A 26,458-nucleotide genomic window follows, 5' to 3' on the forward strand; every position below is an offset into this window, starting at 1 on the left:
GGAAGTGTCAGCTGGGTCGTTTAACTGAATGTATTGTGACAATGACTCCGAGAGAGCAGTCCTAGCCTCCAGTGAAGTGAATAGGTAGGCCGGCATACGCCAAGGTCTTGGAGGAGCTCTGGCAATACATAGGCTCCAGGACCATTCCATCGGGGCATGATCAGACCACGTAATAGGGAGGATATTGATGGAGTCAGTATGCTGGAGTGTCCACTTATCCGACAAAATCATGTCTATTCTAGAGTAGGTGTTGTGGGCCATTGAGTGAAAGGTATATTCTCGAGCACCCGGACACTGCGCCCGCCAAACATCGTAAAGGTCATATTCCGCTAGTAGCTTACGGAAAGCAGTAGAGGGGCCAAGGGTAGGGTCAGGACCGGATGACCTCTGGGGCCTGGATTTATCAACCTTCGGGTCCAAAGTCAGATTAAAGTCTCCCAATAACACCAAGTGGCCCTTTCGGACTTTTTGTACCTCCTCACACAAGGCCTTCAAGAAGGGAATTTGACGGGAGTTTGGCGCATATAATGAAACTATAGTTATTGGCTTGTCCTCTAGGAGGCCTGTCAGGATGATGTACCTCCCCGACTTATCTTCTAGTTTTGAATGGAGTTGGAAGTGTACACGGGCGCTAAAAAGGACAGCAACTCCATTTCTTTTAAAAGGGCCATTTGCAAAGTAACCTAACGGATATCTCGAGTCCCTCAACTGCGTTGGGGCATGGGAGGAGAAATGGGTTTCTTGGAGGGCCACAACATCTGCTTTTTGTTTATGGAATGTGGTGAGCGCTAGGCGCCGTTTGTTAGGGGAGTTAAGACCTTTAGTGTTTAAGGTATATAACTTAACCATATTCTAAAGGGTCATGGTGATACGATAGAGAGAGCGAGAGTAAGTATTGCACTAGAAATTTAGTTCTGGAGTGACTGGGAGGAAGAAGGGGAGGATTAAAAGGGAGGGAAAAAGGGGAACAAGGGAAATAGTGGGATGGACTGACCCGAGGAACTGGGTCAGAGTATTTGCCACATGGGTAAGAGTGTGGCAAATTGTTTAACATGTGGGGGGTAGTTGGAACACATTCCCACCCGCGGAACACCCAAATATATAAAACAAAAACCAATAACAAACAAAAAACAACTTAAGAATAAAGAACAGCAAGAGGAATTATACATAGCATTGTAGCATTACGACAGCCTCAAAGATAGGTTTAGCACAAACTCTATGGGGTACAACCACCTCAGGGCCCCCATGGAAGCAGTCCACTGCTGACCCATCCCCCCCGCGAGAGGACCAGCCTCCCGCGAGCGGGCGGGCCACTACCAGGGGTAACTGACCCTGGGCACAGAACTAAGCTTCTACCTCCACGGGCACCCCGGCAGCCACACCCTAGACTCACGAAACTCGAGAAAGCATATCTAGGTTAAACAGAATTGCTGATATTACTTATAGTTATACTTATCAAATCAGGATTAGGTCCCATGAGGTTTCAACATAGAAGATAGGAATACAACTCAGTCTCTGGAAACCTGGGACCATTCAGCCTGTGGAGGGGGCCTGGCTGCAGAAGATCCAGACGGTGTGGGGATACGCCACTCCTTCAGCAGCTTGATGCCTGCCTCCACGGAGGAGATGACATAAGTAGAGTCTTCGTAGCGAACCAGCAATTTCACGGGGAAGCCCCATCTGTAGGTGATGTTGTTGGCCCTCAGGGCTGACGTGATTGATTGTAGACTTCGTCTTTGGTTGATGGTGGTAAGTGAGAGGTCCTGGAAAAGCTGAAGATCTCCGAGGGATGCCTCGTTGCTCGGATCCCGACCCGCTCTAAGGATCGCCTCTTTGACATGGTAGAAGTGGACCCTGAGCAAAGTGTCTCTTGGGACATTCCCTGGAGCAGTACGTGGACGCGGGAGACGGTGTATACGATCTATCAAAAAGTCATTAGCGTCCAATGATGGAAGAAGTCTGCTGAATAGGGAAACAGCATAGCTCTGAAGATCAGGATTTGCAATAGATTCCGGTATGCCCCTTATCTTAATGTTATTTCTGCGAGAGCGATCCTCCAGATCTGCGACCTTTTCTCTCAGAGACAGGACTTCGCTTTGTAGAGAGTTATGCGAAGAGCTAAGAGCGTTGTGTGAGGAATAGAGGTCGTTATGCGAGGAGACCAGTTCTCCCATCTTCGTCTCCAGATGGTCTGTTCGATCTCCTAGTTCTGACACATCAGTTTTCAGACCACCGATCGCTGCTTTAACCTCAGAGGTCAGGTCCGCCCTTAGTGCAGTCAGCATCTGATGTAAGGCACGAACTGTTAGAGGTGCGTCTTGAGCTGTATCAAGGCCCTGGTCAGGCAGCGAAGCGCCCAGGGCGGAGGCTGCCGGCTCTGGTGTCTGTCGTGACGGAGACGAGCCTTTTGGTGTAGAAGGCGAGGTCGTTGTTGATTTCGGTTTTGGTTGGAATTTGATCGGAGGAGCCAAAGCAGTAGTAGTAGGTTTAAGCTTTTTAGGAGGCATGATTGCCTAGGCGCAGCTTCAGGACCTCAAGATCTGTAGATAGATTTTGCGTAGATAGAATTTCAAAAGGGTACTCCGCGGGTGGGAAGGCGCTGTAACACTTCAAAATGCTTCCATTGGACTGCACAACCCTGACAGGGTCACAGGGGGGGACATCTCTTAACAAGGAAACTTCACTAGCCGGCTTGAGTTGTGCTCTGTCTGCAACCAGAGGGGGGAGATGGGCTTAAGTGGCTGTCCTATTGCCTCAGGCTTTGCCAGGCACTCCTTGGTGGTGTAGGAGAGAAGGGGGTGGGGAGACAGATATCTGGTGAGTGCTTTAGCCCTCTGCAGCCGCTGGCCGGAAGTACACCCCTCCGCCGACCGGAAGTTAGGGTCCCGGAGCTCTGGAGAGCTGACAGTGGCCCCCAGGGTTGGGGAAGGCTCCCCGAGTCTGCCGCAGCCCGCCCCCACTCACCGCTTAATATCTCTGGCCAAGTTGGACAGGAACAGCCTGTCTCCGCTGCCGCTGCCGATACCGGAAGTGCGGAGGCACGGGCACTTCCGGTTTTCGCGGGTCCTCGATCTGGAGGCTCTGGTGGCTCTGGTAAGTGTAGGGGGGTGCCAGGCAGCTGGGGAGGGACTCCAGATGCAGGCAACAGCTCGTGCAGGATCCGGCCAGGCGGTGATGATCGCGCCAATCCCCGCTCGCCGCGCTGGGCAGCGGGAGTCAGATAGGGGAGATTCTGTGATGGCAGTTGGGCTCCAGTGAGCCTCTGGGGTTCGGTGGTACTGCCCAGTGTATTTTTGGGGGCCCAAAACTGCTGCAAAGCCAGCGGATTGTGAGGCCAAGGGAGAGCTCTGGAAGTTCCTGTCCTTCCAGTATGGCAGCCAAGCCACACCCCCCTTCTATCTGATATTTAGTGTATGGCACAGCCTTATTTTTGGTGGCTAATATATGGTAAAATTTCTAATATGATGTCTAGTGTTTAAAGCAAACCTGTAATGACTGATATATGGTGGGACCTTCAATTTGATATCTATTGCATGGCAGGACTTTTCAATCTGGTCTCTAGCATTTAACACAGATACACAGTCCTATGGCTTGTGTATGGCAGGACCTCCTATCTGGTGGCTAGTGTATGGCTAATGTTTAAAGCAAAATACCAGTCTGGTTCCTAATGTATGACAGGACCTCCTACCTGGTGGCTAGTTCGGCAGGACCTCTTGTCCAGGATGTAGTTAAAGAAAGGATCAAGGGCTTCAATCATTCAAGTTTTTTTATTTTTTTTTAAAGTGTAGAATTTGTGGCTTGTTTGCTTCCTTTGCATTGTTGTAGATATGTAGGTTGACAACCCCTAAAGAATCCCAGAAGACCTTAGGCTATATAGAAATATGAAAAGTAACTATTTGTTGCTATAAGTAAGGTCAATGAGATCTAGTGGATGGTAAATGAAGGAGATCTAGTGGATGGTTAATGAAGGAGATCTAGTGGATGGTTAATGAATGATATCTAGCAGATGGTTAATGAATGAGATCTAGTAAATGGTAAATCACTGATCTAAGCGAGGTGCCAATCCTGCTATTATTAGTGCAGAAAAAGAAGAAGGACTAAAATACACTCTACCTAATCCCACCAGTCAGTTTATTATGATTTTTTTCTAGAACAGAGTCATATAAAGAAGCATCAATATGTATTAATCGTGCATAAAATGACAACACCCATAAAAGGTCAGAGTCATACAGCATGCTATAAATTATATATACTAACCACACTCCAAAGTGATAAAATTACCAAAGAAACATACAGGCAGCTTTTGAAAATCACACTTCAGTAAATGGTCGGTAAAACTTCATAATTTTATTGATAATAACTGGGATTTTATCTTGCAAGAGTTTATGGACATAGTAACAAATTCAGGCAGTCCTATAGCTAAGCTATTTCAGCTTTTAAGATTTTATGAAAATCACAATATGATTAAACTTATTGCCCAAGAAAGGTTTGGAATGTTACGTCTATAAAAAATGTAAATGCACAAACAGTGTAAGAATAAAAATACAAGATGCAAGCCAACTATCTCTGGGTGAGAGGGGGGGGGGCATTGGCCCCAAAGTGGGTGCACTGTAATTCCTGCTGATGTAAATGTCCACAAGACTTCAGTGAATATTGGAGGAGTCCATGTGGCTACAGGATTAGATAGATAGAGAGATAGATAGAGAGATAGATAGATAGATAGATAGAGAGATAGATAGAGAGATAGATAGAGAGATAGATATGCAATAGATAGATAGATAGATAGAGAGATAGATATGCGATACATAGATAGATAGATATGAGATAGATAGATAGATAGATAGATATGGGTAAAATAAATAGATAGATAGATATGAGATAGACAGATATATATGAGATAGATAGATAGAGGTTAGATAGATAGATAGATAGATATGAGATAGAAAGATAGATAGATATGAGATAGACAGATAGATATGAGATAGATAGATAGATATGAGATAGATAGATAGATAGATAGATAGATAGATATGAGATAGATAGATAGATATGAGATAGATAGATAGATAGATAGATTCTCACAGAGATTTATAAATCCAATGTTTTACTGTTTATTGAAGAGGAAATCGCTCACAAGTATTAATAGTATATCTTTTATTTTAATTAGTGAATACTTTTAAAATAATTGGAAAGTTTAATGTTATCAAAACTGTACATGAACAATCAGAAATGAAACTATACAACAACAGAATGTGCATTGCACCACCTCAGAACAGAAAGCCACAATGATCACAGTATGTAGATGCAATAAGGTACAGATAGCTTAATAATAGTTTTGCTACATTTTCCATGTAAGAACAGTGTCTTCGTAGAAATCAGCTCTTCTATATTTAATTTATATTGATGTTGTGGTAGATGCTGTTTTTCTGTCCTATTAAGTCCTTCAAAAGAAAACATAATGTAAGGAAGTGTTGAATATTGCAAGCTAACATATAGAAATTCCATTTTAAGGAGCGCTTAAAGCATTAAGTACAGAAGCCTCATTTTACAAACAGCACTGGTATATAAAAGTTTTGCATTTGAATAACAACAAACATAAATACAAAAATAAATACAACTTATTATGGACTTGGACTGGTAATAAAGCATACTGTATCATACACTGAAGAGGATAACATGACCGTATTGTATAGTGAAAGTTAATCTCCTCAAAGACATGGCAGCAATGAAAGAGACTGAAGTATTGTAGGGGGGAAAAACATCTTCAGACTAGCAATGAAAGCGGAGGAACAGTTTATCTTGTGGTTTAACACAATCATTTTTATAGACTTACTTCCTCCTTAGAAATATATACAGCCCTACAGTTTTTTTTAATAACTAATAGAATATTTTCATAGTACATGATTTTTTGACAATAAGTTCTAACATAGAACTCTCTACATTCAGCTATTAAAATGATGTCAATTGTAAAATTTACACGAACATTATAATATACTGTAGTAGTAATCATTTTTATAAGTATACCATAATAATACTATACTACACAAATTAATTGTAAGCTGGCAAACAGGGCCCTTTTACCTCCCTGTCTGTATGTATTACCCATTAATGTTTTAATAATGTTTGTTCCCAATTGTAAAGCTCTACAGATTTTGCTGGCGCTATATAAATAAATGTTGATGATGAAATTAATAGGACTATATTTTTGTATTTATTATATTCATTTATTGATTATCTCTTTATGCTTTTTATATATCAATTAGTTTTTTCTTTCCATTTAAATGGCCTTTGCAAAGTGAAAACACATCAATCTTAATGATTGCAATTTCAAGTTAACTGCACTTGGAAGAGTGTACACAACACAATGTGCAATGCATAACATAAAATAAATGCTTGTTTTTATGTAAATATGTGTATTATGGAATGACATATATTTTTGTCTTTTTTTTGTAAATTTTTACTTGAAATAAAAAAGAAGCGTCAGGCTGTGGCTGGGTGATATAACTTCAATATTTCTTAACAAAACTTAAATGTTCAGTCCTGATTTGCCAGCAATATCTTTCTATTATTGCTGGCAAATCAGGACTGCAGTGATTTAACATACAAGAAACAATGATATGGATTTAATGCGATAAATAGATGATAAATAAATGATGATGATGGTGATGATAATGAATGCAAGACAGGGGCAAAGGCTAATGATCAAGGGCCTGATTCATTAGTGATCTTATCTTGTGCTCAAGTTAAGATGCTTATTTTTAAGAAGAAACGGGGAGATAAGAGTGAAGTTAAGATGGATTTTCATCTTAACTTAAGAAATTCTTCAGTTACGCAGTGGATTTTGCTTCTTATCTCCCTTTTCTGAGCATGCACAGAGTGGATTTGCTTAAGATAAGCAAAAAAACGGCAGATAAGTTCACTAATGAATCAGGCCCCAAGTTACTTGTGCTTTGACTTTGTTAAAAGCGTTTACGCACATCCAGTCTTTGTAAACAGTCATGAATATCCTTTGCCGTGATTATAAAACTAGTGTCCGATGAAGATATAGGAAATCAAAAATGCCTCCAAATAACAATAATAGGGAGAATTCTATTAGAGCTGAACTCCTATCTTCTCTTTACAAGTTTTTTCTTCCCTCCCGCTAGATAATAAACCATACATTCTGTGGCTCTTCCAATCAGATATGTACAGACAACCGAAAAATAGAAACATAGAATTTGACATCCGAAAACAACCCAAAGCTCAATCTAGTCTGCCCTTTCGTGTCTTTATGTGTTGTTTTGTATATGTTTTATATCAAAGTCTTAATCATAGCCATATATATGTCTATAGAAAATTCTCTGCTCCCTTTCAGAATTCTCCAGGCACCGCAGCCTAGATAATAGATTGAGCGGGGGTGTGACTGGGGTAACTGGCTGTAAAACTGAAAAAGTCCAGAACCCACTGTTGAAACTTACAGTTATATCCCTAAGTGGTTCTTCACCTCTGGCCAAGAGCTTATAGAGAGAAATGAAAAGAACTGTGTTTCAGTGCATCCAGGTATTTAGAACAGGGCTCATAACCAAATCTTTTATGACTGTCATATAGACGAGAAATAAATAGGCCCATTCTCTCTTCCACACAGCAATAATATTAAGGTTTCCTACAGATCTAAGATCTGGACGTGGCATGTTGTATCTTTGGTAAATACTTTCCAAGAGATTGGGATGACTATAAGAAGCTTGAGGACCTCCATAATCCTGTACAGCAGGGTTTCCCAAACCCAGTCCTCAGGGCTCCCTAACAGTGCAGGTTTTCTGGATCACGTGACATAATTAGGACCACCTGTGGATCTGTTACAATGTGTCAGTCAGTAATGAATACACCGGTGCTCCAGGAAGGAGATATGAAAACCTGCACTGTTAGGGAGCCCTGAGGACTGGGTTTGGGAAATCCTGCTGTACAGTGACCCTGATGGAAAGTTCCTGAGTTTAAGTAGACAGATCTGATCAGCAATATTGTGTAGTTACAATTTGGTACATTAAAATGTCCCTCTGTCAAGGCTTAGACTATACTGCATATTGAGCATTCCACTTATATTAACCCATATACTTTTCTACTTTTCTAGTGAGCATCAGGTCTAGTTCCAGGTCTTGCATATACTGTAAGTATAATGTAATCAGTAATATAGTCTATAAGAAACTGAAAGAGAGAGAGAGAGAGAGAGAGAGAGAGACCGAGAGACCGAGACCCCTAGACTGAAGGGCAAGATCCAGAGCTTGTATCTGGGCATGGCGATCATGCCGCTGACATTCATCCAGTGGTACTTTATGGATTTAGTGGGGATAGCACAGAGTAATTCAGAGCATTTCTCCAGAATTCTCTGACTGTTGCTCTAGCTGTAATAGTGGTCAAATATTTCAGGTCAGAATATCGGAAGGAATAGGAGCTATCAAATACCATGGAAGTCATGGACAGTAAGACATAAAACAAAGATCAGTACACAAATGGGATTGCAATGTGAATATATAGATGACCAAATATGTACTAAAAACTAGGCATTTATAGTCATGAGCAAAGCTTATATAATGGCTGCAAGTGCCCAACTAAAAGGGGACAAGAAGCTATTCTTTATAATTAGAGAAGAAATAGAGAAGCTATTTTCTATTTATTGTCCCCTTAGTAAAGGGGACAAGAAATAGAAAAGCATAGGACAAGTAAGCTGTGACAATTTATTTGGAAAGCCAAAGTTTTTAGCGTGGTTTTAAAAGGCAAAAGATGACCAAACTGTGAGCAAGTTGTGTACAAGGAACCAGTGGTCAGAACCTTTCTCAGGGGGAATTCTTCTTACAAAGGCTGCACAATAGTATAGAACTGACTGAACAGAGAACAAGGGACGGAAGTAACTAATATTTCATTATAGTATAGAATTGCTTGTAGCTATAAATGTTTGCATAAAATATAAAACTAAAAGTGACATGAAACATACAGCTACCGATGCTAATGCCACTAATACTGACACATAGTATCATACCTGGTAGGTAGGTTCTGTTTCTTCATGTTCATTCTGCCCATTCTGCCCATTCTGCCCATTTCCTGGAGAACAATTAAAATAATTACTGTATGAGTATAGCCTACGTAAAGAGCAACTTTACCAGCTCATAATTACTGTAAGACTTAGTATACACAAATGTTTTATTAATATATATATACAAGTTAACCCGTGCATGATACTCATGCATTCTAGTCAAATCAAGCTACTTAAGGTGTTAAAAAGGTTCTTGTCATGCATTTGGGCCATAGCCCAGGCCTCAACCATCAACCACTCCCCACTGTCACCCCCGGCAACCACCGACCACTCCCCACTGTCACCCCCGGCAACCACCGACCACTCCCAACTGTCACTTCTCCTTCAAGAAATATATATATATATATTTTAAATCTTTATAAACACTTTTAACAATTAACAAATTAAATTAACAAATTAAAAACATCTTAGTATACCAAATTTCAGCCCTTTCTGAATTTTTTTTTCCACACACACTAAGAATTTAGTAGGTCAGTGTATAACTCCACCCAGCAGGTGGCGCTGCAGCTTGATTTTATTTTTTTCACACACACACACACAGACTAACACACGCCACTAGACATTTATATTATAGATCTAATATATAAATGTCTAGTGGCGTGTGTTAGTCTGTCTGTGTGTGTGTGTGTGTGTGTAAAAAATAAAACCAAGCTGCAGCGCCACCTGCTGGGCGGAGTTATACACTGACCTACTAAATTCTTAGTGTGTGTGGAAAAAAAAATTCAGAAAGGGCTAAAATTTGGTATACTAAGATGTTTTTAATTTGTTAATTGTTAAAAGTATTTATAAAGATTTAAAAAATATATATATATATATTTCTTGAAGGAGAAGTGACAGTTGGGAGTGGTTGGTGGTTGCCGGGGGTGACAGTTGGGAGTGGTTGGTGGTTGCGGGGGTGACAGTGGGGAGTGGTTGGTGGTTGAGGCCTGGGCTATGGCCCAAATGCATGACAAGAACCTTTTTAACACCTTAAGTAGCTTGATTTGACTAAAATGCATGAGTATCATGCACGGGTTAACTTGTGTGTATATATATATATATATGCTCATTCTCAAAGTCTAAACTCAATTTGACAGTCCAAAAAATAATCTAATCAAGTGGATCAGTGCACACAATATCTGACAAGTGATCATGTCACCTTTCTGTGCATTATGTCAATTGCCTGCTCACCAATTGTGATAAATTCTCAGCCTGGTCAGTCCATAGGCACAGGGCAAGAGTTGGGTAGAGAGAAGGCGATCTTTGCAAAGTATAGTGTAGGAACACAGGAACACCTCATTTTGCCGATCAGTGCACAATTGAAATTACATTTTCTCAAGCATTTAATTCTGCAGCAGCTCTGAGATTGCAGTAATCAGGACTTGTGCTGTACACTGTGTCTACATGTTCTCATACACATCAATAAATATTGATTAAAATACAGTATAATTTACCTAAAAGTCTTTTCTCCATGTATCTCTTAAGAAAATAATAGAGTCCCAGTGAAATGAGGAGCAGGAAAATGATGTTGCCAGCTACAATCCCAGCAATTAGTTTAGAATCCATACTCCTACAATCTAAAAACAAGCATATATGAGTTAGAGCATCATTTAGTAGATTCTTATAGTAGATGGGCAATGTTATGGACGACTTGTTTCTTAATTCCTCTCTTTCCCTTAAGTGCAGAGGACACCAATGTCTCAGTTTTCAAATCACCTCCTTGTTTTGGGCACTAGATGACCTAATTCTTGGAATTCTTTCTGTCCTAAAACTCAGATATGTGATAAACTGAGTTAGTAAGGAAAAAGCTCAGCCCTGTTTTACTATAGTTCAGAATTTAAAGGGACTAACTTACTGTGTCACAGCGTTCAGCATTTCTATGTATATTTTTCAACCCCTATGGCAATGGGGTTGTGGATTTGACTAAGGCATGGCACGAGAGCTTGACAGAACATATTAGGGTATGTCTTGGTGGGTCAAAGGTGTCACCAAATGTGTCCTGATTGTTTATTCAGCAATGTTGGGAGGCATGAAATGTGCTAGAGAGCCATATTGTGTCAATCTTGAGAGAAAGCATAAGATAGTAGGTTCTACTGTATATAGTAGCTCAACTAGATAACCCATGTAATAGCAGTGCTTACAAATTATTTTATGAAAAGGGTTACATAGTTGTTATAAATACATGATCATGTGATGTATATCTTTAGAAAATAAGGTATATTGTTGAGGGCGTTGAGTGAGCTGAGGGATACAAAAATTCCTAGACAATCTGTGGCTCTACAGCTCTACAAGCTCGAGCATCAGACAACTTTTCCAACAGACTGACCTCTGTATGCAGCCTTGTTCTATAGCATTGCTAGCCAAACCCATTTGTAGTTGAGATTCCAAGTGTCAGTGTGTCATTCTTATGGGATCCAAAGTGTCAGTGTGGCATTCTTATGGGACCCCATGTGTCAGTGTGCCATTCTTATGGGACCCCATGTGTCAGTGTGCCATTCTTATGGAACCCCAGGTGTCAGTGTGCCATTCTTATGGAACCCCAAGTGTCAGTTAGCCATTCTTATAGAACCCCAAGTGTCAATGTGCCATTTTTATGGAAACCCAAGTGTCAGTGTGCCATTCTTATGGGACCCCATGTGTCAATGTGCTTTTTTATGGGACCCCAAGTGTCAGTGTACCTTTTTTATGCCCCAAAAGAAGTGATTTGCTATAGAAATATTGAATATGAGACAATCAGGGGATTTCATATATGCACATTCTAGGAGACCACTTGAGGTTTCTACCTTGGTGTCAGTTAACAGTGAGCATCTTAATTCTCTCCCTCAGCAACCTTCCCCCCCCCCCACATCTGTATTGTCCTAAATTTAGGAGTGTTATTAGGAATCACTTCTCAATTATATTAGGCAAACAGCCTCACAATTCAGGTTAAGTAAACCCCATTGTACAAATTACAGCTATGGTTATTTATTTTGCTACAGACTTACAATTTAATGTTCATTGACAAAACACACAAATGGACGCAGCTCAGGGAACTAGATGTATGACCATGCTATCTTACTCATGCCAAATCTTTTTTCCTCTAAGTACATTAAGCAACAATACTGTGAAGTGATGACACAACATTGCCACAATATGTAACAATTGCTGTGTTCAGAAGCACCCTTGGCAAAGTAAATTGTGCTACTAAGTTTAGTACTGCCATATAGTTTGCAGGAGATGCAGAGAAGAAGTGTGTAAAGATGAGGGGGGAAAAAAGTATCAAGTTGCGATTTTCCAGCGGGTTTGAAAAGTGGAGATGTTGCCTAAAGCAACCAATCAGATTCTAGCTGTCATTTTGTAGAATGTATTAAATAAATGATAACTACACTCTGGTTGGTGTTAGGAACTCCCAAGTCAGTACAGTGAAACTCGGGAACTACTCTGAAGGCCAGGTGTTCGCTGGAACCCCTAGTGGTGGGGACAGACTGGGCTGCGGGCCGACCGAGGGTCGAGTAACGTATACTGACTTTAAGGAGTTCCCAGAAGTGGAGTGATTGGTGGACTGTATTTTAAGAAGAATCCTAGGTCAAAAGGTCACAGGCACAGATGCAATATCCAAGGGCAAGAGTAGGGTCAAACTCACAGGCAGAGAAGCAAAATCCGAATTCCAGGCAAAAGGTCATGGTCAGAAGAGAAGGGTCACAGGTCCAGTAACAAGCAGGGGTCAAAACACGGGTAGTCAAATCCAAGGTAGCAGGAATCAAAACAGATAGCACAAGCTGGCAGCAGGACTGAGGACAGAACGCTATAACCGGCAATGAGGCTAAGTCCTCATTGCCTTAAATAGTCCAGGTAGCCAATCAGGGAAGAGCCCAAGAAGTGTCCAGAGGCGTGACCTAACAGCTGATTACCAGGTGACCAATAGCGATGTAGTTCAGCTGCAAAACATACCACCAAAAGACACTGCCTCCTGAACCTCCAGATAGCCATGATTGGCTACTGCCTAAGTGACCTTGCGCGTGTACGCCCGCCTATTGGCCAGCTGGCCGGGCACCACGCCAGGGAGCCTGTAGCGTCCCGGTTGTTGCCCAGACAACCGGGACGTGGAAACCAGAAGTGACGTCCCAGTTGCCGTAGCAACCACCGGGACGTCATCAGAAGCCACAGGAGAGTCGCGGCGGTCGCGATCTCTAACAGTTGGTTGCTATACACAACATCTTTTCAAACGCAATGGAAACTCGCAGCTTGGTACATTTACCCCAAGGTCTGTATGTCTTGATGAGTTCTGAGATAAGTCATAATATGATAATGCTTATTTCATCATCACACCCTGCCCACTCAGTGTTCACCTGCCTTGCTTTATATACAGGTAAACAACCTTCTGGGAGAGTTTCCTGCTGTTTTATGGTGCAGGAGGTTCAATCCTAATACCAGGAAACAATATATATATCATGTAAACTTACCTGATGGAGGAGTATCTGAGGGGGATTTATCTGAAAGAAGAACACATAAAATATAAATATTATTAAACACATCATACAAGCAGAGGTTGATGTATTTACTAGACAGTCACCCTATATGGTCAGTTGTGCAAGCTCAATATTGTACTAAACAGAATAGTATGTGCTCAATTGCCTACAATGACATATATTGCTTGTAAATGTTGAATAAATGCTGAATTTGGAACAATATAAAATGGATATGACATTTATTGACCATATAAAACAAACCCACTATTGTATGTATAATCGATCATAGGTTGGATATTAAATGATAACCACCAATATAACCAGGCAATAATTAATTGGATAATATGCAATAATAAACACAAATGATCGGTTTAACTAAACTGGCTGTTGAAGTCCAAAGCAGATAAGTTCGTACACATCCAAAAGGCTCATGTTATTAGTTCTGCCGTATGATCCAGAGAATTGTAAATGATGTTTAACTGAAAGGGAGAATCTCAAGTCGAGACTTCCTAGACTTACTGATCAAGTAATTTGTATGAACCTATGATCGACTATACATACAATAGAGTGTTTGTTTTATATGTTCAATAAATGTCATATCTATTTTATATTGTTCCAAATTCAGCATTTATTCAACATTATTCAACAAACCCGCAGCTTAGTAAATCTAGCCCCATGTCAATATATATCTAATTGAAGAGCAATCAGACATCAGTTGGTAGATGATGGCCAAAGCTGGCTGTGTTTGCGGTCATCATACAATTGCACTAATATTGCCTTGTTGGATTCAAAGTGTCAAATGGTTGGACTTTGGCCAAAGCTGACATCGATCCAGAATCTTGGTATCAGGCCAAGCTGTTGAATTGCGATGTGCATGGATACTTTTAGATTAGTAAAACTGATATATCTAATTATATCTATTGGGACACTGATGCTGCATTGTCATAACTTATCCCAAGGATCCTTAGACAATAGCACTAAAAACATCTAATAGTATACAATCAGTAAAATACACCTGTACATGCCACTTCCATATGCTAAACAACATATTAAATGTTACCTTTAAGTATCCTTACTCAATTAATTAAGTGAGAGGGGGGGAAGGTGAGCGATAAAGACTGGGAAAAATATTCTTTAATCACAAGATGACCCCTCTCTTAATACAACTCTAAGAGGATGACCAAGAATACACAAGAACAAATCAAGAGGATTCTTTAATCTCTCTTCAAAAACACTAACTGCTGATCAACATAAATTACTAAGGAAAGGTTTTAAAACCTGCACCCACTAAATTGTTTATGAAATTAAATTCAAAAAGATTTCTGGACAGATTTATTAGATTCAGAAGCTGTACTAAATAAGCAACAAAAATATAATTTATTAATAAGCCTTTTATACTTTCTCTTGAAAAGAACTGGGACAATTTGTAGACTTTCAATTAATATAATCTTTTATGCACATGAATTGGACCATATGGTCATAAAAAAAAGTCTCATACATGCCTTCTACATACGTTATTTAATAATATGGTGTTATTATATATTCCAGTATGAATTACTTTGATTCGGATCCCACAAAGATTGTATAACTCTCTAAAAGATTATTGTGTTTATCCTTTTTTTCTAACAAGAGGTTTCAATTATGAATGGTCACTGTTTTAAGGAAGATGCATATATATGTTTTAACATTAAGTATGTATAAAGAAATGTTGAATTTTTGCGACTGATGTTTATATTAACTGTCATTCCTGTTTGTCTGTTTCGTGCCATATAATTATTTGAGGTTTTAGGAATAGCTAGTGCTGCTTTTTCCTATATTTTTTCTTTTAAAACATCATTCTCACATGATCGGATCTAGGATCTTGCAAGATTTAATTACAGCCAGCCCAGGTTCCGGATTCTCTGGAAATTGTCTCTCTGCTTGAGTTTCTGCACATAATGTTATGTCAGCAGCATAACCACAATTCCCAGAAGTCTATGCACGTGTCACATGGTATAACTGGACGAATCAGTGAGCTATAAATGCTGGACTCTTTGGAAAAAGACAACTGTTGTCACTGCTGTCCATAGATATGTAATTAACTCTGCTCCATTTTTTTTTTTTTGCTTTGCTCTTAATTCTAAATGAGGCCCAATGGGTCGACTGGAATCTCATTTACATCTTTAAAGTGGGCCTATCACCGATACACAGTATAGGCAGCCAGAGTATAGGCAACCTATCAATTTGCTAGGAATTAGTGACATCACTCATTTACTACTTGGCTAATACTCTGGAGACCAGATTTATATTCTTGAGATAGTGGTTCCAAGTGAATTGATAGACTTAATGCTCATTTAAATTGGTTCAGCCTTTACTGTGTGTAAATAACAGACCTACTTTTTTTGGCTAGATTTTAGAGCAGTAGTTGACCATTGAATTGCAATTACAATTACTGGCAAATGTTTTTCACTTCATTTTGAAATGAGACTTAGGGCTTGAAAACAACATAAACATGCACCAATTGTGTATGAGCTAACATTTGCCTGCATGTATTTGTCTGCATCCCCTACAGAATCCTCTTCAAACTCCTTATCACCACTTACAAAGCTCTCTCCCAGTCTACTGCTCCCTATATCTCTAACCTCCTCACCATTCACACTCCTGCCCGCTCCCTGCACTCGGCTAATGACCGTCGCCTCTCCTCCACTCTAATTACCACTTCCCACTCCAGAATCCAAGACTTCTCCTGAGCTGCCCCCCTGCACTGGAATGACCTCCCTCGTTTCATCCGTCTCGCTCCTAATCTGTGCTCCTTCAAACGAGCACTTAAAACTCACCTGTTCCTCAAAGCCTATCAACCAACCACTTAACCCCTCATCTACTCTGCTCGCTATTCCCTCTCTCCCCTGGCACCACTGCTCCCTCTCGTGTCTGATCTGTCTACCCTCCCTTAGGATGTAAGCTCGTATGAGCAGGGCCCCTCTTCCCTCGTGTCTCCATACCTGTTCTTCTGCTCTGTCTTTACTCCATATGTCTGTCCCAGAGTTACTGAAGCATTGGTACTTTGTGTTTATCATTCTGTACTGTTTAACCCTGTATGGTTTACTGTTTGTACTATGTACGGCGCTGCGGAAACCTTGTGGCGCCCAACAAATAAATGATAATAATAATAATAATAATAATTTCCATGTCTGTAGACAAAAAAATAAGTCTAGTGCATATGGAGTAAAGATGTGAAAATCTCATTAACTGCAAGCTTGAACCCGATTAATGTAACTGTAAAATTTATGTCTCAAGTCAATGTATTTTAAGATATGTGTAGCTCAAATTAAGGCACATCTCAAAGAGGGATGTTTAACTTGCATCTACAGGACCTTGCTTCACTTTGCTCTTGCATATTAACACCCCGATCTGCTACTCCAAGAACAAGGGGGCACCAGTACATAGTATGTACACCACTAAATAGGGAAGCTAGAAGTGGATTAAAAAAGGTCGGTGTCATTGTTCTGTAAGATCTACATCAATATTTTATTTTGCTTTATTTGACATAATCTAGTATTGTACTTCATTTTAATTCATGTTTGGATTTATTTTTTTAAATCAATAGTACAATTCTATAAAATTGGTGGAAGCATAAAAAAAGGACGTACATTATCTTTAAATTGGTAATAAATCAATAGCATTGTCAATGAAAATATATCTATACGTTTACCTCCAATTAATAATTAAAAATGTGATGGTATGGAGTCAATTTTCTTAAATTCTTATGACCATTATTACCTCCAATTTTGTAGAATTCCCCAGTGGGAACCACCAGTTTGTCATCTGTTGATTAAGGGGGGTTGGCAACTTCGCCATCTTATTTTTTGGTGTATACTGCTTTAGTATTTTAAATTAGATTGCTCACAATTTTGATTTATAGAACTTGAATTTGGTTATGCTTTTATCAAGGAGTATTTAGTTGTATTTCTATGCTGTAAAAAGCCTTTTAAAATCACATGCATTATTTGCATATATATTTTGCAATTTAATGAAATCGTGTGCTTTAAGTAACCCATTTAATTTTTCAAAGCACATTTGTGACCATAACATTTCATTTGCTTTCAATAGATACATAAATGCAAAACCCACATGCATATAGATTGTCATGCCATTCAGAAAGAGTGAACGTATAATGTCACTTTCAAATGAATGCATACATAGCTTAAATAACTTCAATGTATAATATACAATAGCAATAAGATGTTGTACCTTGTATGATTTTGAATTGGATACGTTTTTCAATAACACCATGTCTGTTCCATGCTAAGCATCTGTAAATATCTGCTTCTGAGGAGGTTATGTTTACTAATGACATTACCGATCCTCGACCAATCAAGTTGTTTGAGGCTACGTCAACTTCTCCCTTTATCCAGCTCACAGCAGCTGATGGGTTACCATCCACAGTGCAGTTTACAGTCAGAGATTCCCCTTCATTTATAATCAAGGACGGATTTGCTTCAAGTTTTCTTCCTAAAAGCATAACACAAATATTTTAGGCTCCAAAAATAAGTTTATTGAAAACATTATTTTTGGTAAGAATGCTGGAAGGACGCGTTTTTCACTCATAACACAGCTCAAAATCAATGTCCTACTCATATGTCTTTTACTTAGCCTCTGTCACTTTTCCACACATCTAGGCAGTATAGCCTGGTGTAATGTTGCACCAATCTTTTGAAAAAAAACCCAAAAAAACATTTTTTGGAGATGGCATTGCAACTGGTAAAAGAAATTACAGTATGTTACTTCTCTTTTAGTTCTCTGTAATAAAATAACCAATTATACTCCTTCACCATCTCCCTTCATTAGAGCTGTAGCTAAAATATTTAGTATGTGGGAAAAAGCGAAAACGTATGCCCCCTAGCCCTCAACTGTAACCCAAAAATTAATTATTCTGTGCCCCCTCAAGCTTTGCCCCAGCGCATTTGACCTTCTTCCACAACCCATCACACACTGCCCAGCAGCCTGCAGAGCGACCCAGGAGCTCCAAATCTCACGAGATTTTAAAATCTTGCGGGATTTGTAGCTCCTAGCTTGATCTGCAGGACGATTTCTGTCAGCAACATAGGTAAGTATAGTGGACTGGGGGGTTTATAATATGTCTTGGGGGGATTTTAATGTGTTTGGGGATCCAAACCAAAAGAACCAAACTCTGCCATGTTTTGTATCACTTCATAACAACAGTTCAGAATGCATTGAAGTTACTGACATCTGAGCTGCCATTGTAAATCACCCAGTGTTTGGGAAGCAGCTAAGTTCTTGTGTTTTAGCAACCATCGTATTTTTGATGCAGTAATGTTAAATATATACGTTTTAGTTACTGTGATCCTGATAACTGAATAACTCCTTACATTTTATATTGAAGAATATGTCAAACAATTATAGCAGCATGAAAACAAATGTATCACCATACCTTGAGACGAGGAAATGATGACTTCTAGGTTTCTAGGTGGATCTATAATCAAACAACAATGGCAGAACTTTTACAACATTGAATTTCCATCTTTCTATGTTAACTCTTAAAATTTGTAGTTTCTATTCCTATATTAGTGGTCAACAAACCACATTGACACCAACAGGTCAAGTGTTCGGAAGAAATCTTCTGGTGGGTTTCTAAACACCCACATTCTTAGTGTTAAGAGATTTTCTAGAGACACCAACCAACAGTCTATTGCTTTGTGAAGCCCTAATATATTTACTGTATATCTGACAATTGAGGACTAAGGTCATATATTGGGAAATAACTAGTTCTACTATATGTCTAATTACACGGATTGTACATGAGAATACTATTTTCTATGGATCATGCTATTCATTACCTGGTTTACTACCCAGTATTTTTATGGCTTTTAGATCAGACATTTATATGGATGAATATTATTATATTATACTAATATGCTGTGTATTAAAAAATCAGTTTAGCATTGAAGGCAATTAAAATAGGGTTTGTTGTCGGTATTTTGTGTGACATTAGTAGAGAAGGTTCAGAGTGCCAGTAAGTCCCTGTCATTCAATAAGCCACAGTCCTAAATAAAGAATTCAATTCACTATAGTTTATGAAAGATCATTTTAGCTTAAAATGGGAGGACCTACAAAACATCACTCAAAGATTATAATGATAATAAATATATGTATTATTCTGATGTGTATTACCAGGACAAATCCCCTTTTTATCTCAAATATTTTCAGATAAGCACAATAATCTTTTTCCCATATTTTAAATTATTGATAAATCCAAATTAACTGGAAAAGTTAGAACGGTATCTAATAAAAGTTTTACCTTATCTGGAATTTTAAATTCAGAAGAAACTTAAGGTCATGTGGGTGTCCAACTTTTTCATTTCAAAATTGCGGAAGCCCTTAATATATGATTTTTAATTTTTAATATTATAGATTTAAAATACCTACATTGTACAGTTATAGTGACACTTTTGCTTATTCTCTTATATTCATTCCATGCTAAGCAATAATATACTGAGTCTGCATTGTCAGTTGTTATGTTTGACAGATGGATCTCCAGCCCTTGATCAGTCATATTGCTGGGAACATTATCTTCTCCTTTCATCCAGGTTATATGAGCTGCTGGGTTACTGTCTGTTGAGCAGCTTAATGTCAATAAGTCTCCTTCCAACACTGCCATGTTCTCTTTCATCATTCTTTTTTTTCCTAGTAAAACACATAACTATGATTACATATATATATATATATATATATATATATATATATACTCAGAAACATTAGGGATTTGTCAGATTTGAGCCCGTGCCATAGAAAAGCAATAAGACAATGTGTAGGTCCTGACACAAGAGCAGTCACAGCTGTGCATTGCCCTGTTAAGAGTGACAAGGGCAATAAAAGTTTGGTCAAAGCTCATTTTGCTAAAAAGAACCATAAAGTACTTGTTCACTCCAAGTTCATTGTATAATACTTATGAGAAACATAATGGATCAAAGCAATACCTTCCATAATCCATATTTCAGAAGACATTTGTATAAACTTCTAGATGCTGGAAGTGACCAGATAAAATAACATACACAGGCCTCATAAAGCTAATATATCAATATGACATAATCATGTTTCATATCTATACATTTGAAAAATCATACCATGTTTAGTGGCATTAATGCCATATCTCCATAAGATGGTTATAATACATTTGTAAATCCCATTACAAGAACTGAATAAATAAAAGAGCAATACAATGGCTGTAAAAAATATTAGCATGCCAGCATATATCTTTCACTGATGTCACCGAGCAGGGTGTTTTGTGCAAGAAAGGATATGGATTAAAAGTAATGAAATGATTTTGGAAATATTTAGTTTTTGGGGATCAGTTTTCCCCAGGATTAGATGACACAAAAGAGTACATGACAGTGCTGTTACCATTTCTATGTTTTATTTCTGTTGTATTTTAATGAAATGTTTTGCATTGATATTTTGGTATGTCAGTTTGTTATCATCATTTTTATTCTGTAACAGTTTTTGACATATGAACACAAAAACAGAGCATTATTTAATGTGATTTAAAAATGCTCTGTTTTTGTGTTCATAAGTAAGTTACGTGGCAAATAGGCTTGGTTTTTATAAAGCTACATTTATGCACGGAATAATTTTTTTTACAGTATCTCTGATTAAATTAAGTTGTGATAGCTTCTCCGGCGCGCTGTAGTCTCCTTACTGAGGAGATCTTGTGAGTCTCACTCTCACGAGATCTCCTCAGTAAAGAGCGTACAGCGCGCCGGAGAAGGAGGTAAGTGCCGGGGGGGCGGGGCGGGCAGCATGGATCACGGGGGGGGGGCCCTCTCACGGGGGAATGGAGGCCCCCTTAGCCCAGGGGCCTCCAATCCCTTAATCCGGCCCTGGTTCTGTTTCAATATAGACTTCGGGGAAAGTTTACTAGGGCTTCTAAAAAGAAAAAGTGAACAGTTGCTCACAGCAAACAATCAGATTCTGGATATCGTTTTCAAGAATTCACTAGATTAATGTTAGCTTGAATCTGATTGGTTAAGATGACCAACAACTTCACTTCTCCTTTTTAGAAGCCTTAGTAAATCTTTCCCATCAACTTTAGAATGTATTACTTTTATCAAATGATTATAGTATTACCATTGAGATCTCCTTCGATTTTGATAGATGGAGGATCTGTAACATGAACAGAGAAAAACTTATAAGAATCAAAGTGTTTATGATTAATTATGTACTTATTCCAATGTACATTTTTGTTTTTCAGTTAAATAGTTGCTTAACTCTAAACATAAAATAATTGTTATGTAAAACAACATAATAGCAAAGACTACAGAGGTAACATAACAATCAGGTGTTGCAAACCTTGAAAATGGAGACTCACCTATAGGAGAAGCTTTGACGTTGGCAGGTGAGCTTATCCCAACATAGCTATATTGTGCAAAACATTCTCCTACGTATGTATATGCTGACACATAGTGATATTGTTTGCTTCAGAGTGACATACTATATTTTATTTTGTTCTCACATACACAGTGCCCTTAAAGGTCCTGACTGCACTCTCTGAAATAATTTTATTCACTTGTACATATATCATTCATTGAAAGAAGTGCTATGATTAGAGATGCTCAGGCTCGGTTTCTCAAGAACCAAAAACACCCGAATTTAGGGGATCCGAGTACTGAGCCGAGTCGGCTCGGTACTCTTGCGCACCCTCGGAATCGAAAATGAGGCAAAACGTCATCTTTACGTCGTCAGATCTCGGATCTCGCGAGTTTTGAATTCCTTTTTAAGATCCAACATAACGGGAGGTGGGAGGGAGGGCGGATCCTCATTTTTCTTTTCTGCCACTGCTGTGTGCCAATGTGTCCTAGATGTGCTAGGAACTGCCGTGTGTTTGTGTCATTGCTCTGTCGCTTACCATCCAGCCAGGTCGCTGCAGTATTTGTCCGAAAGTGTATGAAACTAATATTGTGATCTGTGAGGTGGTCAAAATTGACTGCAAATGACTTGAAATTAGTGTTATTGAGGTTAATAATAATGTAGGAGCAAAAAAAAGAGCAAAATAATGTGATTTTAGCATATTTTAGAATTTTTCCTAAAAAATCCAAAACCAAAACACACGAGGGCGCTTTTGCCAAAACCAAAACAAAACCCAAAACACGAAGATAATCCAGATCCAAAACCAAAACCAGTTCACGGGGGTCAGTGAGCATCTCTAGCTATGATATGATTAGATGAACCTGTTTATTAGCAAAATATCCCGGAGCAAATCTGTGAGTCCTTATAATCACTTACATGTTAAATATTAGCCCTATAACAAACTAGGCTTCCTGTAGTTATCATTACCCTTATTATATATTCTTCTTTCTTATGTTTTTTCCTAATATATATCTTGCATCACAAACATAGCAATTGTTCTCTTGTAGAAGGTGAGCACACCACTTTACTCTATATTGTGTCTCTATATCTGTATATACAGTATAATACTACATTGTACAAAAAATCAACTATATAAAATTTGTCATTAAGGGAATTGTGGACGACCAAGGTCCACTTTAACATCACTGTTCATTATATTTTAACAGGCGCCTGTCTAGTAACAAAACGTCATGGAGCTAGGAAAAAACTTAAATACTTCAATAAAATATTTTGAAACACTTTAGAATCCAATTATTAAATGATTGCTCCACTTCACAATGATTAAGGCTAATTAAAATCATTATGATAGGGACAACTTCGTGGAAAAACTCACAATGCTTCTGCTTAAAATCTCCTATTGAAATCAACAAAATCATAATATATTTGCCCTTAGACAGAAGGATTGTGAAGAACTGATCATCCTTACAAATATCTGCCCATGGAAACAAACTGTGGGTTATGCTGATTGTTTTCATGGTAGCAGAGACTGCTGTAGAACAGATGCTCTTTGCAACCTTTCGGTCAAATGACTACAGTGTATTTCTGAGTTTTAAGCCACTTACTTCAGGCAAAAGTTATATTTTAAATATTAAGAGTTATTCTAGTAAATTGTAGAATCCAACAGAATTATAGTAATTGGACAAATTAGGAAGAATAATAAGTACTTGAGAAAGTGTATATACGTACAGTGAACATCTAGGATTACAGTTTTCTGTGTAGACTTCTTCACAGTTGGAAAAGTCACCTCACAGGTTATAGATTGGTTGTGATCATTTGGAGATGGGGTAAATATCACAGTTGATGAGTTCTTCCAAATTCCATTCTGATTACTCTTTGTCCATTGGAAAATTGGGGGAGTTCCTGAGCAGTTCACAGGAGGAGAACAGGTCAGTGTCACCTCCTGACCTGATAATAGCTTCCTTGGAATGGAGATTTCTGGCAGTTGTGTAAGATCTGAAATACATATTGGAAACATGGAGTTGAATGTCTTACTATTTCTATATGTAAGTCACAAGAAAATCTATTGTTAGCTTGATCATGCTGTCCTACAACTCACTAACTTCACTAGATGCATAGATTGTCCCTCTTGGCTCCCTGCTATAGTGTTGCATTTTTATCCAATGCTAAGAGCATAACAGAGTTATATAATATCTAAGGACAATGAAAATAAACATATCTTCCTATTATAGTCAGACAAGACTTTGTAGAGCTCAAAGCAATAGCCTGGATGGCATTAATGTAATTTTGGGCCATCCATATATACACCAGATGGGGTGTGTGTGGTTTAAGCCAGGAACTAGCTGTTACTCAGTTTGTTCAATCTGATCATAGCAAATGACTCTGAATAACAATCCATTGCTTAGTTTTACAGAAATGGTACGACAGATCACAGTTCACAGAAGGTGACAACAGTTTAAGATAGCAAAAAAAGTCTGAGATATCGGAAATTATGCAAATTCCTGAAACCCCTGTATTCACCCTTGATTGTTGGGATTGTTCATCGTCATTGTCATTTATTTATATAGCGCCACTAATTCCACAGCGCTGTACAGAGAACTCACTCACATCAGTCCCTGCCCCATTGGGGCTTACAGTCTAAATTCCCTAACACATACACATAGACTAGGGTCAATTTGTTAGCAACCAATTAACCTACCAGTATGTTTTTGGAGTGTGGGGGGAAGCCAGAGCACCTGGAGGAAACCCACGCAAACACGGGGAGAACATACAAACTCCTCACAGATAAGGCCATGGTCGGGAATTGAACTCATGACCCCAGGGCTGTAAGGCAGAAGTGCTAACCACTGAGTCACTATGCTGCCCAATGAAGTGTACAGCTGAAGAGAGTTGAAATTTGCTGGCTGGAAGTGGAAATTGATCAAAGTTGAAACTGGTACTCAGACAATGCCAAAAAGTTTAGAGCCCGAAGATAAGTCAATCAGAGGAATCGGGTAAAGGAAACAGAAACAGCAAAGCTGAAACAATGTAGAACCACATTTTTGTTTGTCAGAAGCCATCAAAAGCCTTCATACAAGCGGTAATCATTGCAATCAGAACCATCTGTGTGTGAATGGAATGGAAGATTGAACATGTTCAGTCATTGATAATTTCCACTTGAAAGATTACACTGAGCATGCTCAAGGTCTTTGATAAATTTCCACTTGATTGATTGTTTTGAGTAAGTTATTTTATATTCCACCAGCATACTTTGCAGCACTTTACAATTGTGAACAAACACAGTATTGACACAAGACTAGGTATTTACAAACAGATACAGAGTTACGAGGGCACTGCTTGCAAGCGTACAATCTATAACAAAACAAGTATTTTATACATGAGGTTAAGTGCCACAGATTTTATATTGGTCCACCCAGAATGCAATGGTAGAACGTACTTAGTGAGTTAGAGTGGCTGCATCACCCGTCACACAGTAATGTTGGTATGGAGTAGGCTGTTTAAGTATTGAAGCAGAATACATTTATGTTTTGCACAAACTGTGTACAGGAGTCTGTGTAAGCCTATGGATGTAAATAATTTTTGAGATATTCAGAAGTGGGCCTAAAGAGGTCATGGAAAGAATGAGATTTGTATGGTTTGGAAGATTTTGGGCTAGATTTACTAAGCTGCGGGTTTGAAAAAGTGGGGATGTTGCCTATAGCAACCAATCAGATTCTATCTTTCATTTATTTAGTGCATTCTACAAAATGACAGCTAGAATCTGATTGGTTGCTATAGGCAACATCCCCACTTGTTCAAACCCGCAGCTTAGTAAATCTAGCCTTTTGAGTAGAACTTGTAGATATTTTGAGTGAAGTGAAGAGATGTATGCAAGAGTTAGTGCAGTTTTGTTAATGGCTTTGTGTGTTAGTAGAAGTATTTACTACTGGACTCGGTAGTATAGTCAACGAATGTAGTGACCGACAAAGTGGTGCAGCAGTAGGAAAACATTTTTCTAGTAAAGCTAGTCTAGCTGCAGCTTCTAAAATAGATTTAGGGGTGAAAGCCTAGTTAGGGCAACACCAATAAAAAGGGAATTGCATTAATGAATGCTTTGTCTTGTGTGAATAACCTGTGTATTCTGGAGATGTGTCTTACAGGTATGTAGCAGGAATTGAATATAAATTGGATGTAGGGAATAAAGCGTAGTTCTGAGTCAAGGATGATGCGCAGACTGCAAGCTTGAGGGGTAGATAGCTTCTGATGATGATTTACTCAGTTTTTGAAAGATTGAGTTTTAGGTGATGAGTGGACATCGAAGATAAAATGGTAAAATGACATTCAGTAATGTGGGACAACAAAGAAACTAAATGACCCAGAGAGGATAGATCCATTTTGTATCTGCAAGCCTCTCTTGCTCTGGCTAATGTCATTATTCATGAGTCCGCCATCAGACCAGGATGGCTTGCCATCATTGATGGAACTGTAAAGTCTGGATTGTCCCAGCAAATTATACAGGAGAATGTTAAGGTATCTGTCCGTGAGCTGAAGCTCAACAGAAGTTGCATCTTGCAGAAAGACAACAGTTATCCTAAACACCTAAGTCAGTCTACAACAAAAAGTT

General features: G+C 38.8%; 2 protein-coding genes across 2 annotated transcripts in view; both read right to left on the bottom strand.

Annotated features, from left to right (window-relative positions):
• Positions 1-5,133: 5,133 nt before the first annotated feature.
• LOC142107464 (TYRO protein tyrosine kinase-binding protein-like) lies at positions 5,134-14,370 on the bottom strand. The gene is made up of 5 exons (XM_075190900.1): positions 14,304-14,370; positions 13,489-13,518; positions 10,501-10,623; positions 9,014-9,075; positions 5,134-5,441 (listed from the first exon to the last, which is right to left on the bottom strand). Exons 1-5 carry the CDS (start codon positions 14,368-14,370, stop codon positions 5,391-5,393), a joined length of 333 nt encoding a protein of 110 aa, XP_075047001.1. The 3' UTR covers positions 5,134-5,390.
• Positions 14,371-17,677: 3,307 nt separating this feature from the next.
• Positions 17,678-26,458, bottom strand: part of LOC142107465 (sialic acid-binding Ig-like lectin 16) — a 61,544-nt gene continuing 52,763 nt past the window's right edge. Inside the window, exons 9-13 of the mRNA XM_075190901.1 lie at positions 23,584-23,850; positions 21,619-21,654; positions 19,921-20,178; positions 18,926-18,967; positions 17,678-17,985 (exon numbers count right to left, since the gene is read on the bottom strand). Of these exons, the coding sequence (XP_075047002.1) occupies positions 17,678-17,985; positions 18,926-18,967; positions 19,921-20,178; positions 21,619-21,654; positions 23,584-23,850 (911 nt within the window). The remainder of the gene's footprint in view (positions 17,986-18,925; positions 18,968-19,920; positions 20,179-21,618; positions 21,655-23,583; positions 23,851-26,458) is intronic.

The sequence above is a fragment of the Mixophyes fleayi genome, chromosome 11 (assembly GCF_038048845.1).
Source record: "Mixophyes fleayi isolate aMixFle1 chromosome 11, aMixFle1.hap1, whole genome shotgun sequence".
Taxonomy (NCBI): domain Eukaryota; kingdom Metazoa; phylum Chordata; class Amphibia; order Anura; family Limnodynastidae; genus Mixophyes; species Mixophyes fleayi.